Raw genomic sequence first — 20,679 nt, forward strand, 5'->3', positions numbered from 1 at the left:
GCTGCGGGCAGCCCCAGCCCCCCGAGCCAGCCAGAAGCCCCACAAGCCCCAGGGCAGACACCCACCTCGGACGGCCAGGGAGGCGTGGGCAACAGCAGACCCCAGGGCGTTGCGAGCGAGGCAGGAGTAGCTGCCGGCATCCCGGCTGCTGACGGCGGGCAGGAGCAGCGTGGCGTTGGGCAGGACGCGGGCGCGGGGACCCTCGGACAGCGGCTCCCCGTCCCGCCACCACTCCATGGAGGGGGTGGGCTCCCCCGACACGGCACAGTGCAGCAGCACCCGCTGCCCGGCGCGCACTGCCACCGCTCGTGGCGTCACCGCCACCGTGGGGGCACCTGGGCAGGGAGAGGGATACAGGCAGTGCTGCAGCATCCCAGTGGTGCTGGGGCCGTTCCCTAGGAGTCAGGGGTGGTCTGGGGGGCTGGGGGGTGATGTGATTTGCAGTCCCTCAAAAGGAGGGTGCAAAGGGGGGCACAGCACTCACTCTGCAGGGCCAGGGTGACAACCTTTGCTGCCATGCCCGCATCATTCTCTGCCACGCACCGGTAGTGCCCTGCGTCAGCACTCTGGTGGTATCAACAGTGTTAGCACCGCGCTCGGCTTTGCCGTGAAAGCTCCCCGAAACACACTGGCACCCATCAAGACCCCACTCACCCCCACAGCGCGGATGGCCAGGGAGCCGTTCTGCAGCTGGCGCAGGTGCCTGCCGGTTGCCACCAGCACCCCGTCCTTGCTCCAGCGGATGAGGGGTGCGGGGTGGCCCTGGGCATCACAGTCAAGGAGGGCATCACCCCCGAGGGCCTCCACCTGGTAGGTGCTGGGGTCCCCCCATATGATGGGTGCCTCTGGGGAAGGAAGAGGGGTGGCAGAGGAGGAGGGCTGGCCAGGCACCCTGGTTTCCCCACTAGCACCTACCTCTGATGGAGACAAAGGCTGTGGCCCTGATGGCACCAGCACTGTTCTCGGCGCGGCAGACGTAGGTCCCGCTGTCGGCATGGGTGGCTGCCTCCCGCCTTAGGGTGCTCTGGCCACCCTGCCCTGAGAGACCATCTGTGGGGTGCAGACCCCCCAAAAAGCACAGACAGGGACCAACTGGTTATAAACGCACACAGCCAGCTGTGCCAGCACCCCAGGGACCCCGAAAGGTGGAAGAAGGATGGGGAGGAAGCCAGGATCACATCCTCCCCACCAAGCTCAGCATCCTCTGCCCCACCTGCCCGCGGTCCCCCTGCCACGCACCGGTGATGAGCTGCCCGTTGGCCGTCCAGGAGATGTGGGGCTGGGGGCTGCCCACAGCAGCACACACCAGCTCCAGCCTCTCGCCCTGGCTCAGGGTGACATCTCTGGGCAGGCGGGTGAAGGTGGGCAGGGTGTGGACGGAGAGGGAGAGCCAGCGGACGGCCCTCCCGGCTGAGTTCACTGCGGTGCAGGAATAGCTCCCGGCATCCCCCTCCTGCACAGGGAAAGGGGGGAGGACAGGCGTTGGGCTCAGGTCTGGGGTCCGGCTGCAGCCCTGGCTCGCTCAGCTGCATCTCTGCTGACTGTTGCGCACCAAAAAGCCACATCTCGGCCATAGCCGCTTTTTCCAGCCCATGTTAGCAAACTGATGCTGCCCTGACCCACCAGCCTGTTGCAAAGGACTGAACAGGGCTCTCCCTCTGCCAAATATTTTTGAAAGCAGTCAGGATGCAGCTTGGCTAAGTGACACCTTGTCCTGCCCGCCCCAGCCCAGGGACATGACAGGGCACAGAACAACCTGGGCTTTCTTTTCAGCAGCAAGAGACGCTTGTTTTCCAGCTCTCCAACTTACAGCTGGTTCGGCTGCAGGAGGGGATGGTGCTCACCTGGACGTCCCGAAGTAGCAGCTCCCCGGAGGGCAGGACGGTGGCCTTTCCCCCCCCACCCCGCACCGGGGCTCCCTCCCGGCTCCAGGACACACGAGGCTCGGGGACACCGCGGGCGGCGCAGGGCAGCAGCACCTCCAGCCCCTCCAGGACAGCCAGCTCCGCCGGGCCGGCTGCGATGACGGGAGGCACTGGATGGGGCAGGAGGGCAGGGACTTGCTCACACCTTGACAGCCAGGTTTCACTGCGAGGTGCCGGGGAAGGAGCCGAGCAGAGGAGGGGGCAAGTGCTGGTGCCCCAGTCCTGCCTTACCTTGCACAATCAGCCTGGTCCTCCCCGCAGCAGTGCCCGAGGGGTTGCGAGCCTTGCACAGGTAGGTGCCCGCGTCCCTCGGGGAGGCCCGGAGGAGATGCAGCTGCCCATTGGGGAGCACCTTCAGCCCGGGCCCTGCGGGGGTGGGCAGGAATGAAGGGCAGGACAGGGCAGCACAGCCGTACTAGAGCACGGATAGATGGTGTGCCGGGACTGCTTCGCCTACAGAAGTGCCCCTTCCTAGGGAATCCCCGGGAATGGCTCCAGCCCACCTCGGACAGCAGCTGGGAGCCAGGAGGACCCACGCGCAGTGCCACCCAGCACCTTGCTGGGATGCCTACAACCTCCGGGCACCCAAATCTCCCCCTGCACAAAGGCTGGCAGGCAGCACGCGCTCTGCCAGCCTCCAGCGGGCTCCTGCTCACCTCCGGCAATGCTGACACCGTCCTTCTGCCAGGTGACCTCCGGCCGGGGGACCCCGGTCGCCTCACAGGACAGCACTGCGCTGGTGTTGACCATCACCATCACCATGCCGGGCAGGGGTTTCAAGGCAGGGGGTTCTACAAGCAGCAGGGAAGTGTTGTCCACCAGGGCTCCCCCAAGGTGGGCCAAGGCACAGGGAGTAGGACCCTCGGGAGCTGTGTGTACCGTGCACCGTGAGCCGGAGGTGTTTTCGGGCTGTGCCAGCAGCACTCCTCGCCGTGCAGGTGTAGCGGCCAGCATGTGCAGGCAGCACCTGCCTGATCTCCAGGGCCCCTGGGAAGACAGCAGGCAGAGGGGAGGCAGCGGGAGGGTTGGCAGGGACCCATTGCCCCACTGGCACTGCACTGCCCCGTGCCCGTACCTGTGGGCAGGACGCGGTAGCCCCCTCCTCGGCTGCCCAGCTGAGCCCCGTCCTTGCTCCACGACACCGTGGGTAGGGGCACGCCGGAGGCGTAGCAGGTGAGGACCGCAGGGGACAGCCGGGTGACAACCACGTCCGTAAGGTCATCGGCAATGGTGGGGGGCACTGGAGAGGTGAGGGAGGGTGATGAGCAGGGCTGCATAGAAATGCTGAAGGGGATCCCATCCCCTTTGCCCACCCCCATATCCAATCCTCTAGAGGGGACCCAAGCCTGGGGGGGCTGGAGCACACCCCACGTCACACCTGAGGTGGTGACAGACCCTGGGAAAGCCACTCTCGGCAAGACCCACAGCCCCCAGGAGCTCACCGTGGACAGACACAAAGACGACCTTGCGTGCCTCTCCAGCAGCATTTGTGGCGATGCACTCAAACCGCCCCTCGTCGCGGGGACTGGGGCTGGTGATGAGCAACGACCCCGAGGACTGCAAGCTACAAGGGCAGAGCACAGGTTGGGGTCAGCCCCTGCCCCACAGGGAGCAGCGAGATGGGGCAAACCCCATCCTACAGCGGGACCCTTTGGCAGGCAAGGTGGCCAGCGGGTACCTGTAGGCGGCAGGCGGGAGGTGCGGGTTCAGAGGGTGGCCATCCTTCTCCCACCTGACGTGGGGCTTGGGGGATCCCCAGGCGTCGCAGCCCAGTGCAGCCGGCTGCTGAGCCAGCAGGGTGAGGTTGGAGGGCCCGGGGGCGATGGCGGGAGGGACTGCGGAAGGGCATGGCAGTGATGAGCAGAGGACAGCAGCACATCATTCTATCAGAGCAGCCCAGCAGCGGTGGGTTGGAGCGGGGTGAGCCCAGGAGGGATCTGGCTTGGTTCTTCTGCTTACCCAGGACATGGAGGTCCAGGCCTCGCCGGTCGGAGCCGGCAGGGCTGGATGCCATGCAGAGGTAATAGCCCGAATCCTGGACCTGAATGGGGTCAATTTGCAAGGAGCCGCCTGGCAGGAGCTGCAGCCTGGGGAGGGAGAGCATGGGAGCCCTGTGGGGGTTCTGCACGGCTGTGCTCCAACGCATGGGGACACGCGGCTGGGAAGGTGGCATATGACATTGCAGCCAGATGTGGCACATGTCTGCTGAGCTGGCGCGGGGACAGAGCACAACCCTTTCAGGGGGGACAGTGCTGTCTCTGCTCCAGGCACGCCAAAACACCTATTGATGTGGAGGGTGGCACGATTCGAGCGCCAGCTCTCAGTGCCACCAACTCGCAGAGCCTCATACCTGTTGCTCCCACGGAGAGGCAGGAGCCGGCCGTCCTTCCACCACGTCACCCGGGGCATGGGCCACCCCTCCGCCCGGCACGGCAGCACCGCTGAGCCATTCAGCAGTGCCCTCACCTCCTCGGGGCCCGGCTGGATCTCCGGGGCCACTGCGGCAGCGCCCAGCCAGCACCGCAGAGAGTCAGAGACAGGGCTCAGGGAACGGAGAACATCAGCCCAGCCCAGCACTGGCTTGGCACCTTCCAACCCCCCCTTCCCATTACCCCAACCTTAGAACATCCCATAACGTTGCACATCCCCGAACTAACAGGGACAGAGCTGGCGCGCACTGCCAGCAAAGCCCTGCGGCAGGGCATCGTTGCTCACCGTGAACCTCCACCTGGACACGCAGGCTGCTGTCCCCCAGCGCGTTGGTGGCCCTGCAGCTGTACTCCCCACCGTCCGCCGCCCCCACGGCCCGGATCTGCAGGAAGCGCCCCTCGGCCAGGACCCGCCTGCGGGCATCCTCCTAACGCCCCCGGCAGCCCCCGTCAGCAGCTCTCCCCGCATCGCCCCCACCACGAGCATGGGGAGGGTGGTGAAGGTGCACCCCAGCCCCTGCCCGTGCACCGGCCCGGGTCCCATCACACATACCTGCAGTGGGGAGCCCTCCCAGTGCCACTCGATGTGGGGAGGTGGCACGGCATCCTCAGGGCACTCCAGGGTGAGCTGCCCCCCTGCCACAGCAGTGATGCTGTGGGTCTCTCCAACGCTTGCAATGCTGAGAGGTGCTGTGGGACGCGTGCCGGGTGAGTCAGGGGGTGCCACGTGGCTTGGGCACCCTTGTACCTGTCCCTGTAAGTCATGCATAGCCCCCCTGCTCTGCAGGACCATCACGCTGTGCTCCAGATCCCCCCCAGTGGAGGCCTGACAGCCCCCACCGCTCTTCCCATCCATCCCCCAGCGATCCCAAGGATGGGGAGGCAGGGGATGCTCCGGCTCTCTGGTCCCCCAGAGCTCTGACCACCCCGTGGCACCCCCTGCTAGCACCCTCCTCACTGCACCACTGAGGCCACGCTACCTTGGATGCTGACGTGGAAGCTTCTGCTGTCCTCCCCGGCAGGGCTAGCAGCCACGCAGGTGTACAAGCCAGCATCAGCCACCTATGCAAAGCCAGGAGAGGGAAAAATTGAGGCACAAAAAGAAAATGCAGGTGGGGAGAAGAAAGAGGAGCCCCTACCTTTGTGTTCTCAATGTGGAGGGTGCTCTCATTCCCCGACACGAGCCAGGGCCCTGCCAGCAGCCGCCCGTCCTTCTCCCAGGTTACAGTGGGCACGGGGACACCCGCCACCACACACGTCAGCTCTAGCGGGGTGCCCACGGCGATTGACATCTCGGTGGGATGGGGCGCAGCCTCGATGTGGGGTGGCTCTGCAAGGGGCACAGCGAGGCGGATGGGCTCATCCCCTCCTTGCTCCCTAAAAATTGGCCAGCTATCCCTCCCAAATCCCCAGGGCCAGACACGCACCCGTCACCATGAGGTGGAAGGTTTTGCTGGCTTCCCCCGCCTCGTTGGCTGCCAGGCAGGAGTATACCCCTGCGTCGGCTGGCCCCACGGCCGCCAGGTTCAGCCGCGGGCCACCTGCCACCCGGTTGCTCTGCTGTGCCAGGGGCTCGCCGTCCTTCAGCCAGGTCACCGTCGGTGCTGGGGACCCGGTGGCTTCACAGGTGAAGGTGACGTTGGAGCCCTGGGCCACCATCTGCTCCTCACTGCTCTCTGGGCTCTCCAGGACGGGGGGCACTGGGAAGGGAGTGGTCCCCCTTAGTGCGGCCACGGGAGCAAAACTGGATCCCCAGGCACTGGGGATGTATTTGGCAATTCCCTAGCACCCTGTGAGCACCCAGAGGTGTTTCAGCCTCTCTGCAGGGTGCTCTGGGACTGCTTTCAGGCTGATCCCACTTTGCTCCGTCCTCCTTGAGCCCAACACCAGCAGTCAAGGGCCAGCTCAGGACCCTGCTTAGAAACAGAGCTGCAAAGCATGATGTGCTCTCTGCCAGCAAAATTGGTGCTCCCCGTTCTGCTCTCCCCAAACCCCTGGCTGCCCCGTACCCCGTATCTGCAGGACGAAGCTGCGATCGGCCACCCCTGCCCGGCTGGAGGCGATGCAGGTGTAGAGCCCGGCGTCAGAGACCTGTGCCTGGGAGATCCTACCCCATGGAGTGGGGCACGGGGATGGGGAGGAGATGTCAGCTCCGGGTCCCCCTGCTCCCCAAAGTCTCCACACTGACATGCAGCCACCTTCAGGGTGCAGCTGTGGCCATCCTGGCACGCAAACCTGGGTACCAGCCCCAAAGCCTGCGGCCGAGCATCACTCTAGGGTTGCTTCTTACCGGAGGATGTGTCCAGCTGAGAACAGGGTAACGCGAGGGGACAGGCGCAGGGGCAGCCCGTCCTTCAGCCAGCTCACGTGCAGCGGAGGGGACCCCCGCGCCCGGCACTCCAGTGTCACCACCTCGGACAGGATGGCCCGGACCACCTCCGAGTCACCGGCACCTCTCTCGATGGAGGGGGGAACTGGGTGAGGGGACAGAGGCGCTGATGGGGCCATCGGGGGTGGGTGGCCCTGGTGCTGCTCCGTGGGCCCCAGCCCCACTCACCCAGCACGCTCAGCGTGTGCAGCCGTGCGTCTTCGCCCGCGCTGTTTCGGGCCAGGCAGGTGTATGCCCCCGAGTCGGCGGCCTGGAGCCCCTCGAGGAGCAGGGAGCTGCCATCTGGGGACATCCTGGGCAGGGAGAATGGGACAGTGACCTGCGTGTCCATCCCCAACGTGCCCATGGGGCAGAGATGCTCTGTGCTTTGTTGCAACCCAGGCTGCAGATTTTGGGGTGCGCTGCAAGGCCAGCACAGGATCTGGGACCCTGCCAGGGTGATAGCGACCACACCAGGCTGCAGCAGCATCCAGGACGCCGGGGCTTAACCCAGGATGACGCTTCTCAACAAAACAGCTGGGATACGTTCATCCCAGCCCAAGCAGGGAGACAGGGGAGAAGGAGCAGAGCTCAGCCTGCGTTGCACTGCTCTTTTGCACAAGGGGAAACTGAGGCACGGACGGGGCTATGCCGTGGCTAGCCCCTGGGGTGGTCCCCCCCACCCCAGACTCACCAGGCGCGCGAAGGGGGCTGCAGCCCCAGAGGCTGCCCGTCCTTCAGCCAGGAGATCTGGGGGGTGGGCTGCCCCTCAGCCCGGCACTCCAGCCTCACCCCTCTGCCCTCCAGCACGCTGTGCTCACCGGGGACCCCCGCGCTGGCAATGCGGGGTGCCACTGTGCCAAGAAGAGAGGGAGGCTGAGGAAGAGGAGGGGGAGGAAGGCTCCTCGCAGAGGGAGAGCCTGCAGGGACCTCTGCCACCGTGGGAAAGACGTACCTCGCACCAGCACTATGAAGTCCTTGCGTGTCTCGGCACCCAGGCCCCGTGCCAGGCAAGTGTATCGGCCCTGGTGGAAGGGCTGCAGGGGGCTGAGCTGGAGCTGCCCCCCCCCAGCAACCAGGCCCTGCTCCGGGCTGCTCTCTGTGAGGAGACGGGGCGAAGGGGGCTGCAGCAGCGCTCCTCCGCCAAGCCCTCCCCAGGCACGTTGTCACGGTCCCTCCCTCCCACCCCCAGGACCCAGGTTTGGGGACTTGGTTAAAGCGGAGGTCAGGGCTCTGCAGAGCAGGGTGTTTGCACCGCGCGTTGCTGGAGCTTTGCAGGAGAAAAGCACCACTGGCCTGGGGGCAAACCCCTATCCCAGCAGGTAGCCCAAGGGCTGGTACCCAGAGAGCTGACCCCCACATCTCTCCATCACATCCCTTGCCCACGACCCATTGTTTCAGCCTCAGGAATAAATCAGAGGCCCCTTAAAATCATGCAGGGAAAATGCCAGCCACTTCGTGCTCTGCCTTCTCATGGGGCCCTGCAGTTCTCTCACAGCAGGATTAGAAATGGGGAAACTGAGGCAGGACTGCTTCAGGCAGGGCGGTGGTGAGGCTCAGGATGGCAGCCTGGCATGGTGTCCCCCCACACACATACCCAGCGGGATCCCGTCCTTCAGCCAAGTGACGGCCGGCGCGGGCACACCAGTGACTTGGCAGGTCAGGACCAGGGGGCTCCCCATGTCGGCATCCAGCGTCTCCTGCTGTGGGTCCTCGGTGCCCGGGGGCCCTGGAGAGGAGGAGCAGAGATGGGGTCTGAGAGCAGGAATACGCAGAGCAGGGTTTGCCATCAGCTCCTCGGTGTGCGCTCGGGGGGCAGAGCTCCCAGCCGAGCCCTCACCGCTTACCGTGGACAGTGAGGATGAAGCGCTTCTCGTCCTGGCCGGCCACATTCAGCGCCACGCATGTGTATGTGCCCGAGCTGGAAAGCTGCAGGCGAGGCAGCTGCAGCACCCGTGAGCCTGGAAGAAGCAGAGAGCAGGGAGTCAGGGCAGGCTGGAGCCAGGACCGAGTCCGGGCCACCGTGCCAGCAAGCTGACCCATCCCCCAGCAGCCGGCCAAGCTCCATGCAAGAGGTGTCTGGCCAAAGTCTCTCTTTGAGGTCTGAGGCCTCACTGTGCACAGCAGAGAAGGGTGCTGAGCTCCCGGATGCTCAGGATGCAACCTCGGTCCTTTCCAGAAGGGATCGCTCGGCAGTAAGTTGTTAGCATGTGGTTACTGCTGAAAGTCTGAGCTCGAGTCCCGTTTGTGGCATTCAAAAGGGCAGGTTAGGGGAGTTACAGCCCGCCATCGAGAGCTGGTGACCGTGCCAAGCCCCGGGGAACAGGCTGTCATCCTTGCTCATCCCAACGTACCTGGGGCGAGGGTCACCTCCTCACCGACCTGCAGGACATGGCCATCCTTGTACCAGGCGATCTCTGCAGCAGGGTGGGATTGGACATCACATGCCAGCGAGACGCTGCCGTTGATGGTGCCATCGATGCTTTCAGGGTTTGCACCCATGATCCTGGGTGCTTCTACTCCGGCACACCCCAAAAGACAGGGCCAGAGGGGAAGCGTCACTGGGGAGGCTGAGCTCTCCCCAGGAGGAAACGCGCACCGAGCATCTCGCCTGCTTGGAGCATGCTGGCGCCTCGACCTCCTCGCACGGGGCAAGCGTGACAAGCACGAGGGCAGCCACGCAGTTCAGGAGCCACAGGAGACTCTGGCTGGCAGAGGAGGAGGAGGAGGAGGAGAGGAAGGGTAAATCAGCGACCCGGGGAAGGGTCGCTGGGGATGCCTTACCTTGCACAGCAAGGGCAAAGTGCTTCTCAGCTGATCCGGCCGGGTTCTCAGCCACGCATGTGTAGCTGCCGGTGTCAGATGCCTCCACCGCGGCCACCTGCAAAGGGGGAGCGGAGCCCTGCTGAGGGCTGCCCCGAGCCAGGGAGCTGCTGGGGCTCCCACAGGGACCTCGGAACCTGGCAAGACCAGGGCAGACTCCTCCCTGGGGAGGGAAGGGTGCCCTGTCCCCTCCACCTGGTGTCTTCCGTGTCCCCCCCAAGCACAGCCACCCTGCCCAAGGGGACACCGACCTGCAGGACTGTGCCACCCTCCAGGAGCTGGTGCCGTGGGCTGACCACGATGGGGACATGGTTCCAGAGCCAGGACACTGCGGGCACTGGGTGCCCGGTGGTTTTGCACTTGAAGCGGACGGTGCCGTTGATGGTGGCCGTCACATCCTCAGCCAGGTCCTCTGTGCCACCGTGGATGGCCGGGGCAGCTGCAAACCAGCAGTTACAGGGCTGCCATGAGCCTCCGTCCACTCCCTGCCCCGGCCCCGTACTCACTCAGCACCTCCAGCTCGTAGTGCAGGCGGTCCTGTCCCGCCGCGTTGGCCGCCTCGCAGGTGTACCTGCCCGCGTCCTCCTCCCGCACCACGGGCAGCTGCAGCACCCGGCCCCCTGTGGCGCAAGGCAGGGTTGGGGCAGGGGACAGGGAGGACCCTGCAGGTCCCACAGGTGCTGTGCATGCTGGCACATGCAAGGGGACAGGATCCAACCTCCTCCATGCTACAGATGCTCTCACCCCACAAAGCTGCTGCAGGAAACCCCCCCCAATCCCACAGTGAGGGTCCATGGCCATTACCTAGCAGCATCAGCACCCCCGGGCCAGGGGAGAGGGGCTCCCCATCCTTGTACCAGGTGAGCTGGGGCGGTGGGATGGCACTGGTGTCACAGTAGAGCGCAGTGGGCTGGTTGAGGATGGCCTGCCGGTGCTCCGTCACCTCCCCGTCCTGGTCTTCCTCCCGGTGGAAGATCTCAAGGGCTTCGTTGGGGCTCATCTGCTGCTGGAAGAGGGGCGGCACTGTGGGGACAGGCTGTGGTCAGCTATGTGGAATGGGGACTCACATCCCCAGGTGCAACCGGAGCATCTGCCCAGGCCTGACCGGGGCCAAGGAGATGTCCGTTTTCCAGCAGATACAAACCCTCTTCCTGCTCACCCTGCTCTGCTCCCATGAGGGACCCTGCTAAGGACCCCTCCTCTTACCAACACACCCGCTGCTCCGGGCACTGGCTGGCCACCCAGGGCTCACCTTGGACATGCACGATGAAGCCCCTGTCATCTTCACCCACGGCGTTGGTGGCCACACAGGTGTAGTGCCCTGAATCCGAGACACTGGCTGGTTTGATCTGAAGGACCTGCCCCTCACTGAGGATCTGGAGGTGGCCAGCACTTTCCAGGAGCTGCACGGGGACCCCAGTCCCAAGGCAGGGAAGAAACAGAAGGACAGGAGGAGGATTACACACCCAGGAGCGGGATGGAGCCCAGCCAGCCATATAAAGGGTATCTTCCCACTCCATCCACCTGGGAGGGTCCCCAAACCCAGCAGCTCCTCCCTGGTTGCAGTTAGGACCTCACCTGCTTGTCCTTGTACCACTGGATGGTCGGCTCGGGCACAGCCCAGGTCTCACACTCCAGCGTCACTGTGCTGTTGACCCTGGCTTTTACCTCTTTCATGGCAAATTCCCCCAAAGGGTCATCTCTGGCAATCCAAGGAGGAACTAGTGGGGAGAGATGACACAGCTGGCATGAGAGAAGAGCCCCCAAAGCTCTTGCTCTGCCCTAATCAGTGACAGGCAGCACCTTGGGTGCTGCTGACACCCTCAGACAGACCCCTTTGCCCTCCCCAGGGTAGACCAGAAGCTTTTTGGGGCCACGTGCTGGTATGTGTGTGACAAGCGGTGCAGCTCCCGGGGGTGAAGGCATGGGGAGGGAAGGAAGGAACACTGGCCCAGTTACAGTGGTGGGTTCGCTGCAGGAGTTTGGAAGGACATGGAGAGCTCCCGCACCCAGGACCTTCACAGAGTAGTTCTTCACGGCCTCGCCAGCCTCGTTGGCCACGATGCAGCTGTATGTGCCCGCATCCTCTTCCTGGGCATTCAGGATCTGCAGCCCGTGGCCACCTACGCAAAGGGAGTCTCCTCAGAGGGTTGCTGCTCACAGCCACAGCTGTCTATCCCCATGCAGCACAAGAAGGCATCTTAAGGGACCCGCTGATCACCTGCAAGCCTGACTTGAGTGGGTCTAATGCTCTTCTAGAGCCCATCTGCCAGGCTTATATAAACCAGTGCTATCTCTCTGATGCTGCCGAGGAGGCTTTAGCTATATCAGATGATGCAGCACATGGAAGAGCAGCACCCACCTGATGGCCTAAGCCCCTCAGGTCCTGCAGGATGATGACTTCTCACCATCCCACTGCAATGGACTGCCGACAGATCCAGAAAAGGCCCCGCTCCCACTCCCCGGGCATGCAGCAAGGGGCCACCATGGTCATGCAGAGCCAGTAGACACCAGCACAGTACCAGGGAGCAGGTGGATGTTTCTAGACACTTTGAGGGGAACCTCATCCTTGAGCCAGGTGATGTTGGGAGATGGGTATGTCAGAGCCTCGCAGACCAGGGAGATGGGGTTGTTGATGATCACTGTGACTTCTGTGACAGCATCATGGGCATCTCCTGCAAAGGTAGGACTGGCTGCAGAAACGTGTTTGCATGGCAGATCAGCATTAGCACCCACTTAGGCTTCCCGATGCTTCATCCCCCCGCCAGAGAGCATGATCCAAGTTCAGGGAGTTGGACTTGATCATAGCATGTGAAATGCATATGTACAGCACAAGCCCAGCTTCAGACTCTGCCCTCCAAAAGCACAGGGGACACAAGAGACACTCTCCCCCTTCCCACCAGCCACCATCAGAGATGGATCCTGCACTAGATGGGCCCTTTATGCCCATCCAGGAGGTCTTCTGAAGGCTTCGGAGCCGGTCCAGGACCACATGCCATGCTGCTGGCCAGTAAGGTTAAGGGATCCTCACCACCTACCTGGCGCAGGCAATTAAAAAGCCCTCTAAGTCCATGTCCCCTTCTCACACCCAAGACACTGCCTCCATCCGAAAGCATCTCATACCCAAAACATCTAGCAGGTAGTGCTTGGTTTGATTTGCCACAGAGCTGGAGGCCACGCAGGAGTAGTGGCCAGCATCAGACAGGGAGGCTCGGGGGATGTGGAGCACGGAGCCATCAGGGGAGACGGAGAAGGTGTCTCCACTGGGCAGAGGGTGGCCATCTTTCAGCCAGGTGATCGTAGGCTGGGGATTGCCTGTGCAGGGTGGAAAGCAGGTTTTAGCCTTCGTGCAAAGCTTTTTCCGCGCGTGCGCACAGCCTGACCGGGATTGCCACGCTGGAGATTTTCTGGGAAGCGAGGACATCAGCCCAAATCCAAAATTATCATGATCTGGATCAGGTTTTTAGAGGCTGCTGGATGAGCCAGCAAGAAGAAAGAAAACTGTCCTGAGTAGGAGGTGATTAATTATTCCCATCACTAAAGTAGGAACCAGATTAGAGGAATTTTAGCTCCATTTGGGAAAGATTGGAGCTTATGTCATGGAACAAGCTCCCCGCGTGGGCGTCCTCTCCCCAGCGCTTCCCGGATAGCCCAACTGCAAAGCCAGAAACTATCCCAAAAATGCTCTTCAGACAATTTCAGCTATTTTCATGTCATTGGCTGGAGCCTTCCATTTGCTCCATGCCCCAAAGGGAGACTCAGGTCCTGAGCCCCATCTCCCACCTGCTCACACCACCGCCGCTCCCCGCGTGATGCTCACCTGCAGCCAGGCAGGACCAGGTGACAGGGTGGCCTTCGGGCACTTTGATGGTCTCTTCTTCACCTGCGTTCTCGATGTGGGGAGGAACTAGGAACACAAGCCACCGGGGACCTCATCAGCTGGCCAGCTTTGCCCAGCCTCTGAGCTCACATGCTAAGGCACGAAGGACTCCAGCACTGCAGCTCCCACCATGCCCAGTCTTAAGTCGTGACTGTCCCTGCAAGGGTAAAGCTCTGAAATCCCATCGGGAATCCTGCAGCAGACTGACAACGCTTCCTTACCTAAGACATCCACATGGAAATGCCTCCTGGCCTCCCCAGCTACATTGCTGGCCAGGCAGGAATAGTGGCCACCATCCTGGGCTCGTGCACGGGTGAGCCTCAGCAGCCATCCCCCTGGAAACATGGAGCAGAGAGGTCTCAGGGCCCTGATCCAGGCACCAGCCCATCCCAGCAGTGCTCCTGCAGGGCTGGGGCTCCACCGCATTTAAACCTATCAGCGTTGGGGCAAAACGTGTTTCCAAAGCTCCCATCTCTCACAGCATCCATGCCTCGTCCCTGACCTGAAAGCAAGTGCGTGTGCTCGCTGGGGGTGACGGGAGAGCCGTTCCAGGACCAGGTGACTGTGGGCAGGGGAACACCAGTGGCCTCGCAGGTCAGCATCAGAGCTCCGTGCAGAGACACACTGACGTTGGTTGTCGATCCTGATCCTTGAAGGAACTCAGGAGGAACTGGGGAGACAGAAAAGGATGGACATCCATTGCAAAGCAGCCACCAAGACAGCAGAGGACCAAGGCAAAGGGGGCAAACTGAGTAAACCCGGCTTGTTCCCATCCTCCTGCTCATACAGTTTGAGGACATGAGCCCATAAGGACCATTAGCATCACCTGAAGTTGTCAGCTTTGAAGGTGTTATGGGACAGGTGACCCACAGTAAGTATGTGCCACCTACCTGCACCCCCAAGCCCACGCTTACAGGTGTGACACCAAGCTGGCCACACACCTGAGCCACCTCAGGCCTTTTCCAGCTCAAGTGCTTGGTACCCTGGTACCCATGAGGTTTCCTCAAGTCCTTGGAAAGCAGATGACTTCATGAAGCGTGAGATAGTCTGCTCTGACGACCCCGGAAAGAAACTCCTGCCTGATGGAGCCAGTTCTACAGTTATGCCTAGAGCATCCCCCTTCTGACCCAAGATCTTCTATGTGCTACATTGTCCAAGACCTCCGTGTCATCTTGTTCTCCACACTTGTGCTGTGCAACATCACCACCCTCCCGAGCCTGCCTGCATCCATACCCCCCAGCCGCCAGCCCTGTCCCGCACCCCTACCATGCACTGCAACGTCAAACTCTCTCCGCTCCTGCCCTGCCGCATTTGCCACCAGGCAGGCGTAGCGTCCCGCATGGGCCACCTCCGCCTTGGGGATGCGCAGCCGCCTTCCCTGCTCCATAAGCAGGAGCCCATCCCCACTGGCCACGGGCTGCCCGTCCTTCACCCACATCACCGTGGGCGGTGGCGTCCCCACGACCTCGCACTCCAAAACCGTCTCGCCAGCCTTGATGACAGAAATCTTCCTCGGGGCTTTGCTGCTGCCCTGGATCCTCGGCAGCACTGTGGGCAGAGGGACACAGGGTGAAGGCAATGCTGTAGCAGCTCCCTTAGCCGTATGCAAGTGGATTTACAAATGCCATCGGTCTGGATGGCAGCAGCAGGAGGGCGAAGCAAATGTGAGCGGGTGCAACTAGTGCAGTTGGGCTGCTGGAGTGAAAACCAGCTGCAAACAGCTGGAAGCCAAGAGGAAAGCTGGAGGGGCAAAGCTAGCCCAGCTAGCAGCATCCTTTCCAAAGCACCCAAGGCAGTGGGCAATGGCTGTGAGCTTTTGGGTCCAGCTGGACCTTGCATTGAGGGAGATCGTGGCACCTTCAGCCACCCCCACAGGTCCTCTGTGTCTCTGGAGCCCCCCAGCTCACCATGCACCTCCAGGCGATGCTCCTTGCTGCTGCTGCCGGCGGCATTCCTGCATTCGCAGGTGTACGTCCCCTTGTCCATCAGCCGTGCCTTCTCAATGTACAGCATGCTCCCTCCTGTGGAGGCCAGCTTCGGGCTCCCGGGCTGGGTAGAGAGGGGCTCGCCTGCCCGGGGAGAGGGACAGCAGCCTCCTCTCAGGTTCCCAGTAGGACCAGTTCCCACCCAGAAGCTGGATACTGCTCAACATAAAGCACTCCTTGCTCCAAGGAGATCAACGTCTGACTGGTGGGTTGACACATAGAATCATTTGTGTTGGAAAAGACCTTTAAGATCATCGGGTCCAAAGATAAAAAGGAAGGAAAGCAGGTTTTTAACATGCATGGGGAGGGATGAGGCTGAGGAACAGGACCCTACCGTCCTTCCACCAGCTCAGGGTGGGGAAGGGGATCCCGTGGCACTCGCAGGCCAGCCTGACGGACTGCCCCTCCGGCACGGACATGGTGGTGGGCTCTGCCGAGGAGAAGGACGGGGGCACTGCAAGGGACGAGAGGAGGGGACCAGCTTGCTGATGGCACCAGACAAGAGCAGAGGGGCAGCTCCCCACCAGAGCTCCATCCTGCTGGCTACGCACCACCCACAGCTCCACTGGGCTTCACACAAAGAACCGGCAAGCCTCCCCTGCACTGGCTCCATGTGGAAATAATAATCTTGAATCTCCAGCTATTAAGTGAGCGATGCTTTTAATTGCACACAGCCTACAGCAGAGGACGACGAACATCCCGTGCCAGCCACACAGGCAGGTTGGCCAGACACAGCCTTATTAGGTAGCACTGCTCACTGGGAAGGTTACCTAACTCTTTCCATTATCAGATGCTGTGTACAGTTGCTTATAAATACAGCTGGGTGGAAAACGGTAATTCCTTCCCATGAGGGATATCAATTTGTAGAAGAAAAAACCCAACACCCAGAAACCCCTGAAAAACAAAAACAGCAGAACCCAAACAATCCACCCGAGCCAGGACGCCAGACGTGCAAATGTTTCCCTGGGAAGGGATCGCAGGAACAAACCCGGATCGGGAGAACTGGGCTTTCTCCACTCCCTGGCTACCTGCCTGCAGGACTTCCACCAACTGGCCTAGAGCATCCCCGAGAAAAGCCAGCCCCTGGCTCAGCCCCTGGCGCTGCAGATGTGCTGAACGGGCCGGGAGGCTGCAAGGATGCTCAAATCGAGCAAGCAAAAGCGGCCGTGCCCATCCTGGCAGCAGCCTGGGAACCACCGCTGGCATCCTCCCCTCTCGGGCAGGGCGAGAGAAGGGGGACGACACCTGCAGCAACCGCTGCACTGACTAAGTGCAAAAAAAGGACAGAGAAGCCCTGGCAATGGCAAGGAAATCCCTTCACTCTCCTGCCCGAACTTTGGAAAGACACCTCTTCTGCATCATCACCGAAATCTCCCCCCAAGACTCATGCAAACGTTGGCTTTTTCCCCTCTGACACCCATTCTGGTGGCGATTCTCTACCACCTCCAGCTCCATCATTTTGCAGAGCTTTAATATTTTGGGCTTAGTGTTTTCCAAGCAAATCAGCTACCCCGGGTACACGTTATACATATAAACAAATGGTATATAATAGAGTATGTAAGTGTGTGCGCGCGCGCGCACACACACACACACACACACACTGCATTTGCCCCTGCTGGGCTATTTCAGCCGCAGTGGCCCTTACCCCACACATCGAGGCTGTAGTGTTTCTCCGGGCGGCCGGGCGCCTGGCACGTGTACCTGCCCGCATCCTGCGCGGTGGCTCGCTCGATCTGCCGGAGGAAGCAGACACTAAGATGCTCTGCAGCAGAGCTGGACCCACGCAGCCCCTCCATGGGGGGACTTCATGTCAGCAGAAGCCATGGGGATGGGATCAGCCTGAGGGGTGGGAATGGTGCTGAGCCATGGGCAGCAGGGAGGGACAGCCCCTCCCTCTGCACCCATTCTTTCCCAAGGGTGGGGAGGGGGAGATGGGGGTCTTCACAGCCCCATTTCCCCTCCCATCCTCTGCAATACTCCGAAACATCACCTGGAGCACGGTCCCTGCCGCAGACAGCTGCATGCCTAGCGTTGGTGTGAGCAAGTTCCCGTCCTTCAGCCAGCGGGACCCTCGAGGGGGGACCCCGGGGGCCAGGCACTCCAGGGTCACCGGCTGGTTGACGATGACAGAGACGTTCTCCTCACCCAGGGCGGTGGGGGGCACTGGAAAACAGATCGACAGGGCAACACTTTCCCTGAGCCATCTCCTTCGGTACCGCTCCCCAGGGATGGTCCCCCACAGCCCTGTGCACTTGCAAGGGGATGGCAGAGCAGCCCCGTGGTCCCGAGCATCACCTCCAACCCCACGGCCACACGGGTGGGAAGGGGTTGGGGATGCATGGGGGTACTTACACCGCACCTCGAGGGTGGCCTCATGTCTGTCCTCCCCCACGGCGCTGCTGGCTACACACGTGTACGTCCCTGAGTCCTGGAGGCGAGCGGTGGGCAGGAATAGCATGCGCCCGCTGGAGAGGATCTGTGCTTCCCCAAGATGCAGAAAGAGCCCAGATGAGCACAAAACCAAAAGAAACTCACAGGCAGCTGGGCTGCAAGCCGGCACGCAGGAACAGGGATGGGTGGGCATAAGCCTGCCTTGAGCCCGTCCTCGTCACATCCCAGGGACCCTCTGCCCATCCATGCCACTCATGGTAGGAAAGCCCAGCACAGGGCTGAGCAGGTCCATGCTCCCATGGACCTAACGTGGGGCGGGTCTGGGCAACATCGCACCTGCTCAGCTCCAGCAATTGTTTTTTTTAAAAGCGAGAACAAGGAAAAGGAGCATTTTCCTGGAGGGACGTCCCCAGTGACCCTCTCCCTCCATCAGGAGCTGTCTCACCTGTGGGCCACCCACCACGACACTGGACACCGGATTGCCGTCCTTCAGCCACAGCAGCACCGGAGCTGGGGTCCCCATGGCATCGCACTCCAGTGTCACTGGCTCGTCCACCACCACCGTGAGGGGGCTGGGGCCAGCTGTGATCTGCGGGGGCACTGGGGGGCAGAGGAATGTCACCAGGAGCAGCAGGGTGCAAAAGGGATGGGGTGGGTAGGAGACACCACAGTGTGGACCAGGCAATACCCATCCATGGGGCCATGGTTTTCTAGGACATTATTTGGGATGAACACAGGGGATTGCATGGCTGGAATTGCAAACGGGGAAGAGGACAGGGGCTCTGCTAAAGCAGTCTTCCAGGGACATGTCCCGAGGGCTGGGACAGCCCTGCCGGTCCCATGCCCACACGAGAGGTGTTGGTAGGGGAAACACCCAGCTCTCAGACAGTCACGGTCCTTTCCCTGCTCATCACGGACTCACCAGTCACCTGCAGGCTGTACCAGAGCTCAGTGACACCGGCCACATTGGAGGCCACGCAGCGGTAGCTGCCAGCGTCGGAGAGTTGGGCACGCTGGATCTCCAGGTGCTTCCCATCCCTGGACACGGTCCGGCCCGGTCCAGCCAAGAGCTGCTCGTGCCCCTTGTACCAGGTGATGTCTGGAGGGAAGCAGGGAGCCGAGCTGTAAGGAGCAATGCTGCTGCCCTTCTTACCAAGGGGACCCAGGGGAAGCCCCAGGGAGGCATGAGCAAGAGCCAAGGGAGAGGACCGACTCACCGGGAGCAGGCAGCCCAGAGGCCAAGCACTCCAGGGACACCGTGCCGTTCTCCAGGATGACCAGGTCCACTGCACTGGGTTCAATGTTCGGAGGCACTGCAACCCAGCACGCACAGTCATGTGGGGCATGGCCGGGCTCACCGTGGGCTCTCGGGATGTACTGAGTCCTGGGAGAGCAGCAGCCAGGGGCCAGGGCTCGCTCCCCTCTCTGGGAGGGGACTGCATCACCACATGGTGCCACTGCTGCTCCCCAAGCTAGCTAGCAGATTTGTTGCCCCCTGGGATGAGATATTCATCCTTCCCAGGGCGGGGGTCTCCGCTCCCTGCCTGGTTTCTTACCCAGCACCTTCAGCGGCACATCCTGCAATGCTGACCGAGGGGCTGGGAGTAGACCCTCCACTGGGAAGCACCCATCAAGGATGGATGCTATGGTTTACCAGTGTCGGTGGCCATCAGTTCTCAGCCTCAGGTTGAGACTGGTGAAGGGCAAGATCCCAACAGATGAAGCTAGTGGCCCTACACCTCCAAAAAAGCAGGGCCAAGGACACCCGCTCCTTTGGCTAGCCGTGTCCTCCCTGACACGTGGGATGAGTAGCAGGTCTTGCCCCAGATGCTGCACTCACCTTGCACTGAAACCTGCGCCTCTGCCTGGGCCACCCCTGCCTGGCTCCTGCCTTGGCAGATATAGAGCCCTTCATGGCTGAGCCCCACACGAGTGATCAGCAGGGTCCCACCATCCTTGGACACCACCACATCGTCCTGTTCACCCAGCGGGTGCCCGTCCTTCAGCCACCTGCAGGGATCAGGGCGGGCGGTGAGTCCTTGGTCTGTCCTACCACCCCTGGCCCCCATTTCTGCCCACCAAAGGAGTGAACAGCGGGGTGCTGGCAGCGAGGACTGTCCCCTTGTCACCTGGAGAGGGGCTGGCAGTGCCCAGACCACTAGGAAGAGTGGGATCCCAGGGGCAAGCAGCTGGACTGATGCCTCTCATCCTACGGGACACCCCAAGATGAGGTGTCCATCACCCAGCCTGAGCCCCCATCCCAATCTCTGCCGCAGGATCCCCCCACTCTGCAGTACTCACTGGATCTGGGGTGTGGGGATGCCCATGGCACGACAGTGAATCCTCAGGGAGTCGTTGGCAACAGCCGTCAGGTGGCTTTCCCCATCGCCGATCAGCAGCTGAGGGGGAGCTGGGGGGAAAGGGGACCTCAGGCTGGGACCACCCTCAGACCCTGGCACAGGAACATGGGAGCAGACGGGGGCTTGGAGGGTGCAGGACCCCAGTAGTACATTAAGACCCGCAGCCCGTGGGAAGAGCATTTTAACCAGCAGACGTGAACCTTGGACTTGCAGGCTGTAGCTGAGCGAGGCATTCCCTGCGGCGTTCATGGCCGTGCAGGTGTAGAGGCCGGTGTCTGTCACCTGGGGCTCGGCCAGCTGGAGGGACCCTGAAGGGAGGACGCTGTACCTTGGGGGAGAGGGAACAGAAGAGCTGGATGAGAGGAATGGCCACATCCTCCATCACCTACCCCTGGGCCGGAGCTAAGGGCTGAGAGCTCACTATGGCCTTGAGACAGCCAAGAGAAGGTCCCCAGGGCCACCTCCTGCACAAGGAGGGCAGCAGAGCTGTCCACGGGTGCAAAATCCCTTTGCTCAGC

General features: G+C 62.0%; 1 protein-coding gene across 1 annotated transcript in view; it reads right to left on the reverse strand.

Annotated features, from left to right (window-relative positions):
• The window catches only part of HMCN2 (hemicentin 2), a gene marked incomplete at its 5' end in the record, with an annotated part of 37,405 nt that overhangs the window by 4,387 nt on the left and 12,339 nt on the right, over positions 1 to 20,679 (reverse strand). The window contains 47 exons of the mRNA XM_082327284.1: positions 66 to 335; positions 485 to 566; positions 655 to 845; positions 916 to 1,050; positions 1,240 to 1,453; positions 1,845 to 2,035; positions 2,157 to 2,291; positions 2,582 to 2,716; positions 2,805 to 2,912; positions 3,001 to 3,165; positions 3,368 to 3,489; positions 3,604 to 3,760; positions 3,885 to 4,012; positions 4,276 to 4,423; positions 4,641 to 4,782; positions 4,908 to 5,044; positions 5,335 to 5,416; positions 5,494 to 5,684; positions 5,782 to 6,054; positions 6,364 to 6,461; positions 6,645 to 6,849; positions 6,912 to 7,036; positions 7,417 to 7,576; positions 7,678 to 7,821; positions 8,320 to 8,451; positions 8,570 to 8,683; positions 9,077 to 9,238; positions 9,507 to 9,603; positions 9,797 to 9,984; positions 10,052 to 10,165; positions 10,350 to 10,568; positions 10,798 to 10,948; positions 11,124 to 11,266; positions 11,555 to 11,668; positions 12,068 to 12,238; positions 12,669 to 12,860; positions 13,366 to 13,452; positions 13,647 to 13,760; positions 13,928 to 14,095; positions 14,692 to 14,973; positions 15,333 to 15,494; positions 15,745 to 15,864; positions 18,724 to 18,900; positions 19,019 to 19,114; positions 19,642 to 19,811; positions 20,103 to 20,211; positions 20,362 to 20,489. Coding sequence (XP_082183410.1) covers positions 66 to 335; positions 485 to 566; positions 655 to 845; positions 916 to 1,050; positions 1,240 to 1,453; positions 1,845 to 2,035; positions 2,157 to 2,291; positions 2,582 to 2,716; positions 2,805 to 2,912; positions 3,001 to 3,165; positions 3,368 to 3,489; positions 3,604 to 3,760; positions 3,885 to 4,012; positions 4,276 to 4,423; positions 4,641 to 4,782; positions 4,908 to 5,044; positions 5,335 to 5,416; positions 5,494 to 5,684; positions 5,782 to 6,054; positions 6,364 to 6,461; positions 6,645 to 6,849; positions 6,912 to 7,036; positions 7,417 to 7,576; positions 7,678 to 7,821; positions 8,320 to 8,451; positions 8,570 to 8,683; positions 9,077 to 9,238; positions 9,507 to 9,603; positions 9,797 to 9,984; positions 10,052 to 10,165; positions 10,350 to 10,568; positions 10,798 to 10,948; positions 11,124 to 11,266; positions 11,555 to 11,668; positions 12,068 to 12,238; positions 12,669 to 12,860; positions 13,366 to 13,452; positions 13,647 to 13,760; positions 13,928 to 14,095; positions 14,692 to 14,973; positions 15,333 to 15,494; positions 15,745 to 15,864; positions 18,724 to 18,900; positions 19,019 to 19,114; positions 19,642 to 19,811; positions 20,103 to 20,211; positions 20,362 to 20,489 — 7,148 coding nt within the window. The remainder of the gene's footprint in view (positions 1 to 65; positions 336 to 484; positions 567 to 654; positions 846 to 915; positions 1,051 to 1,239; positions 1,454 to 1,844; positions 2,036 to 2,156; positions 2,292 to 2,581; positions 2,717 to 2,804; positions 2,913 to 3,000; positions 3,166 to 3,367; positions 3,490 to 3,603; positions 3,761 to 3,884; positions 4,013 to 4,275; positions 4,424 to 4,640; positions 4,783 to 4,907; positions 5,045 to 5,334; positions 5,417 to 5,493; positions 5,685 to 5,781; positions 6,055 to 6,363; positions 6,462 to 6,644; positions 6,850 to 6,911; positions 7,037 to 7,416; positions 7,577 to 7,677; positions 7,822 to 8,319; positions 8,452 to 8,569; positions 8,684 to 9,076; positions 9,239 to 9,506; positions 9,604 to 9,796; positions 9,985 to 10,051; positions 10,166 to 10,349; positions 10,569 to 10,797; positions 10,949 to 11,123; positions 11,267 to 11,554; positions 11,669 to 12,067; positions 12,239 to 12,668; positions 12,861 to 13,365; positions 13,453 to 13,646; positions 13,761 to 13,927; positions 14,096 to 14,691; positions 14,974 to 15,332; positions 15,495 to 15,744; positions 15,865 to 18,723; positions 18,901 to 19,018; positions 19,115 to 19,641; positions 19,812 to 20,102; positions 20,212 to 20,361; positions 20,490 to 20,679) is intronic.

The sequence above is a fragment of the Platalea leucorodia genome (genome assembly GCF_965183815.1).
Source record: "Platalea leucorodia genome assembly, chromosome: 15".
Classification (NCBI taxonomy): Eukaryota; Metazoa; Chordata; class Aves; order Pelecaniformes; family Threskiornithidae; genus Platalea; species Platalea leucorodia.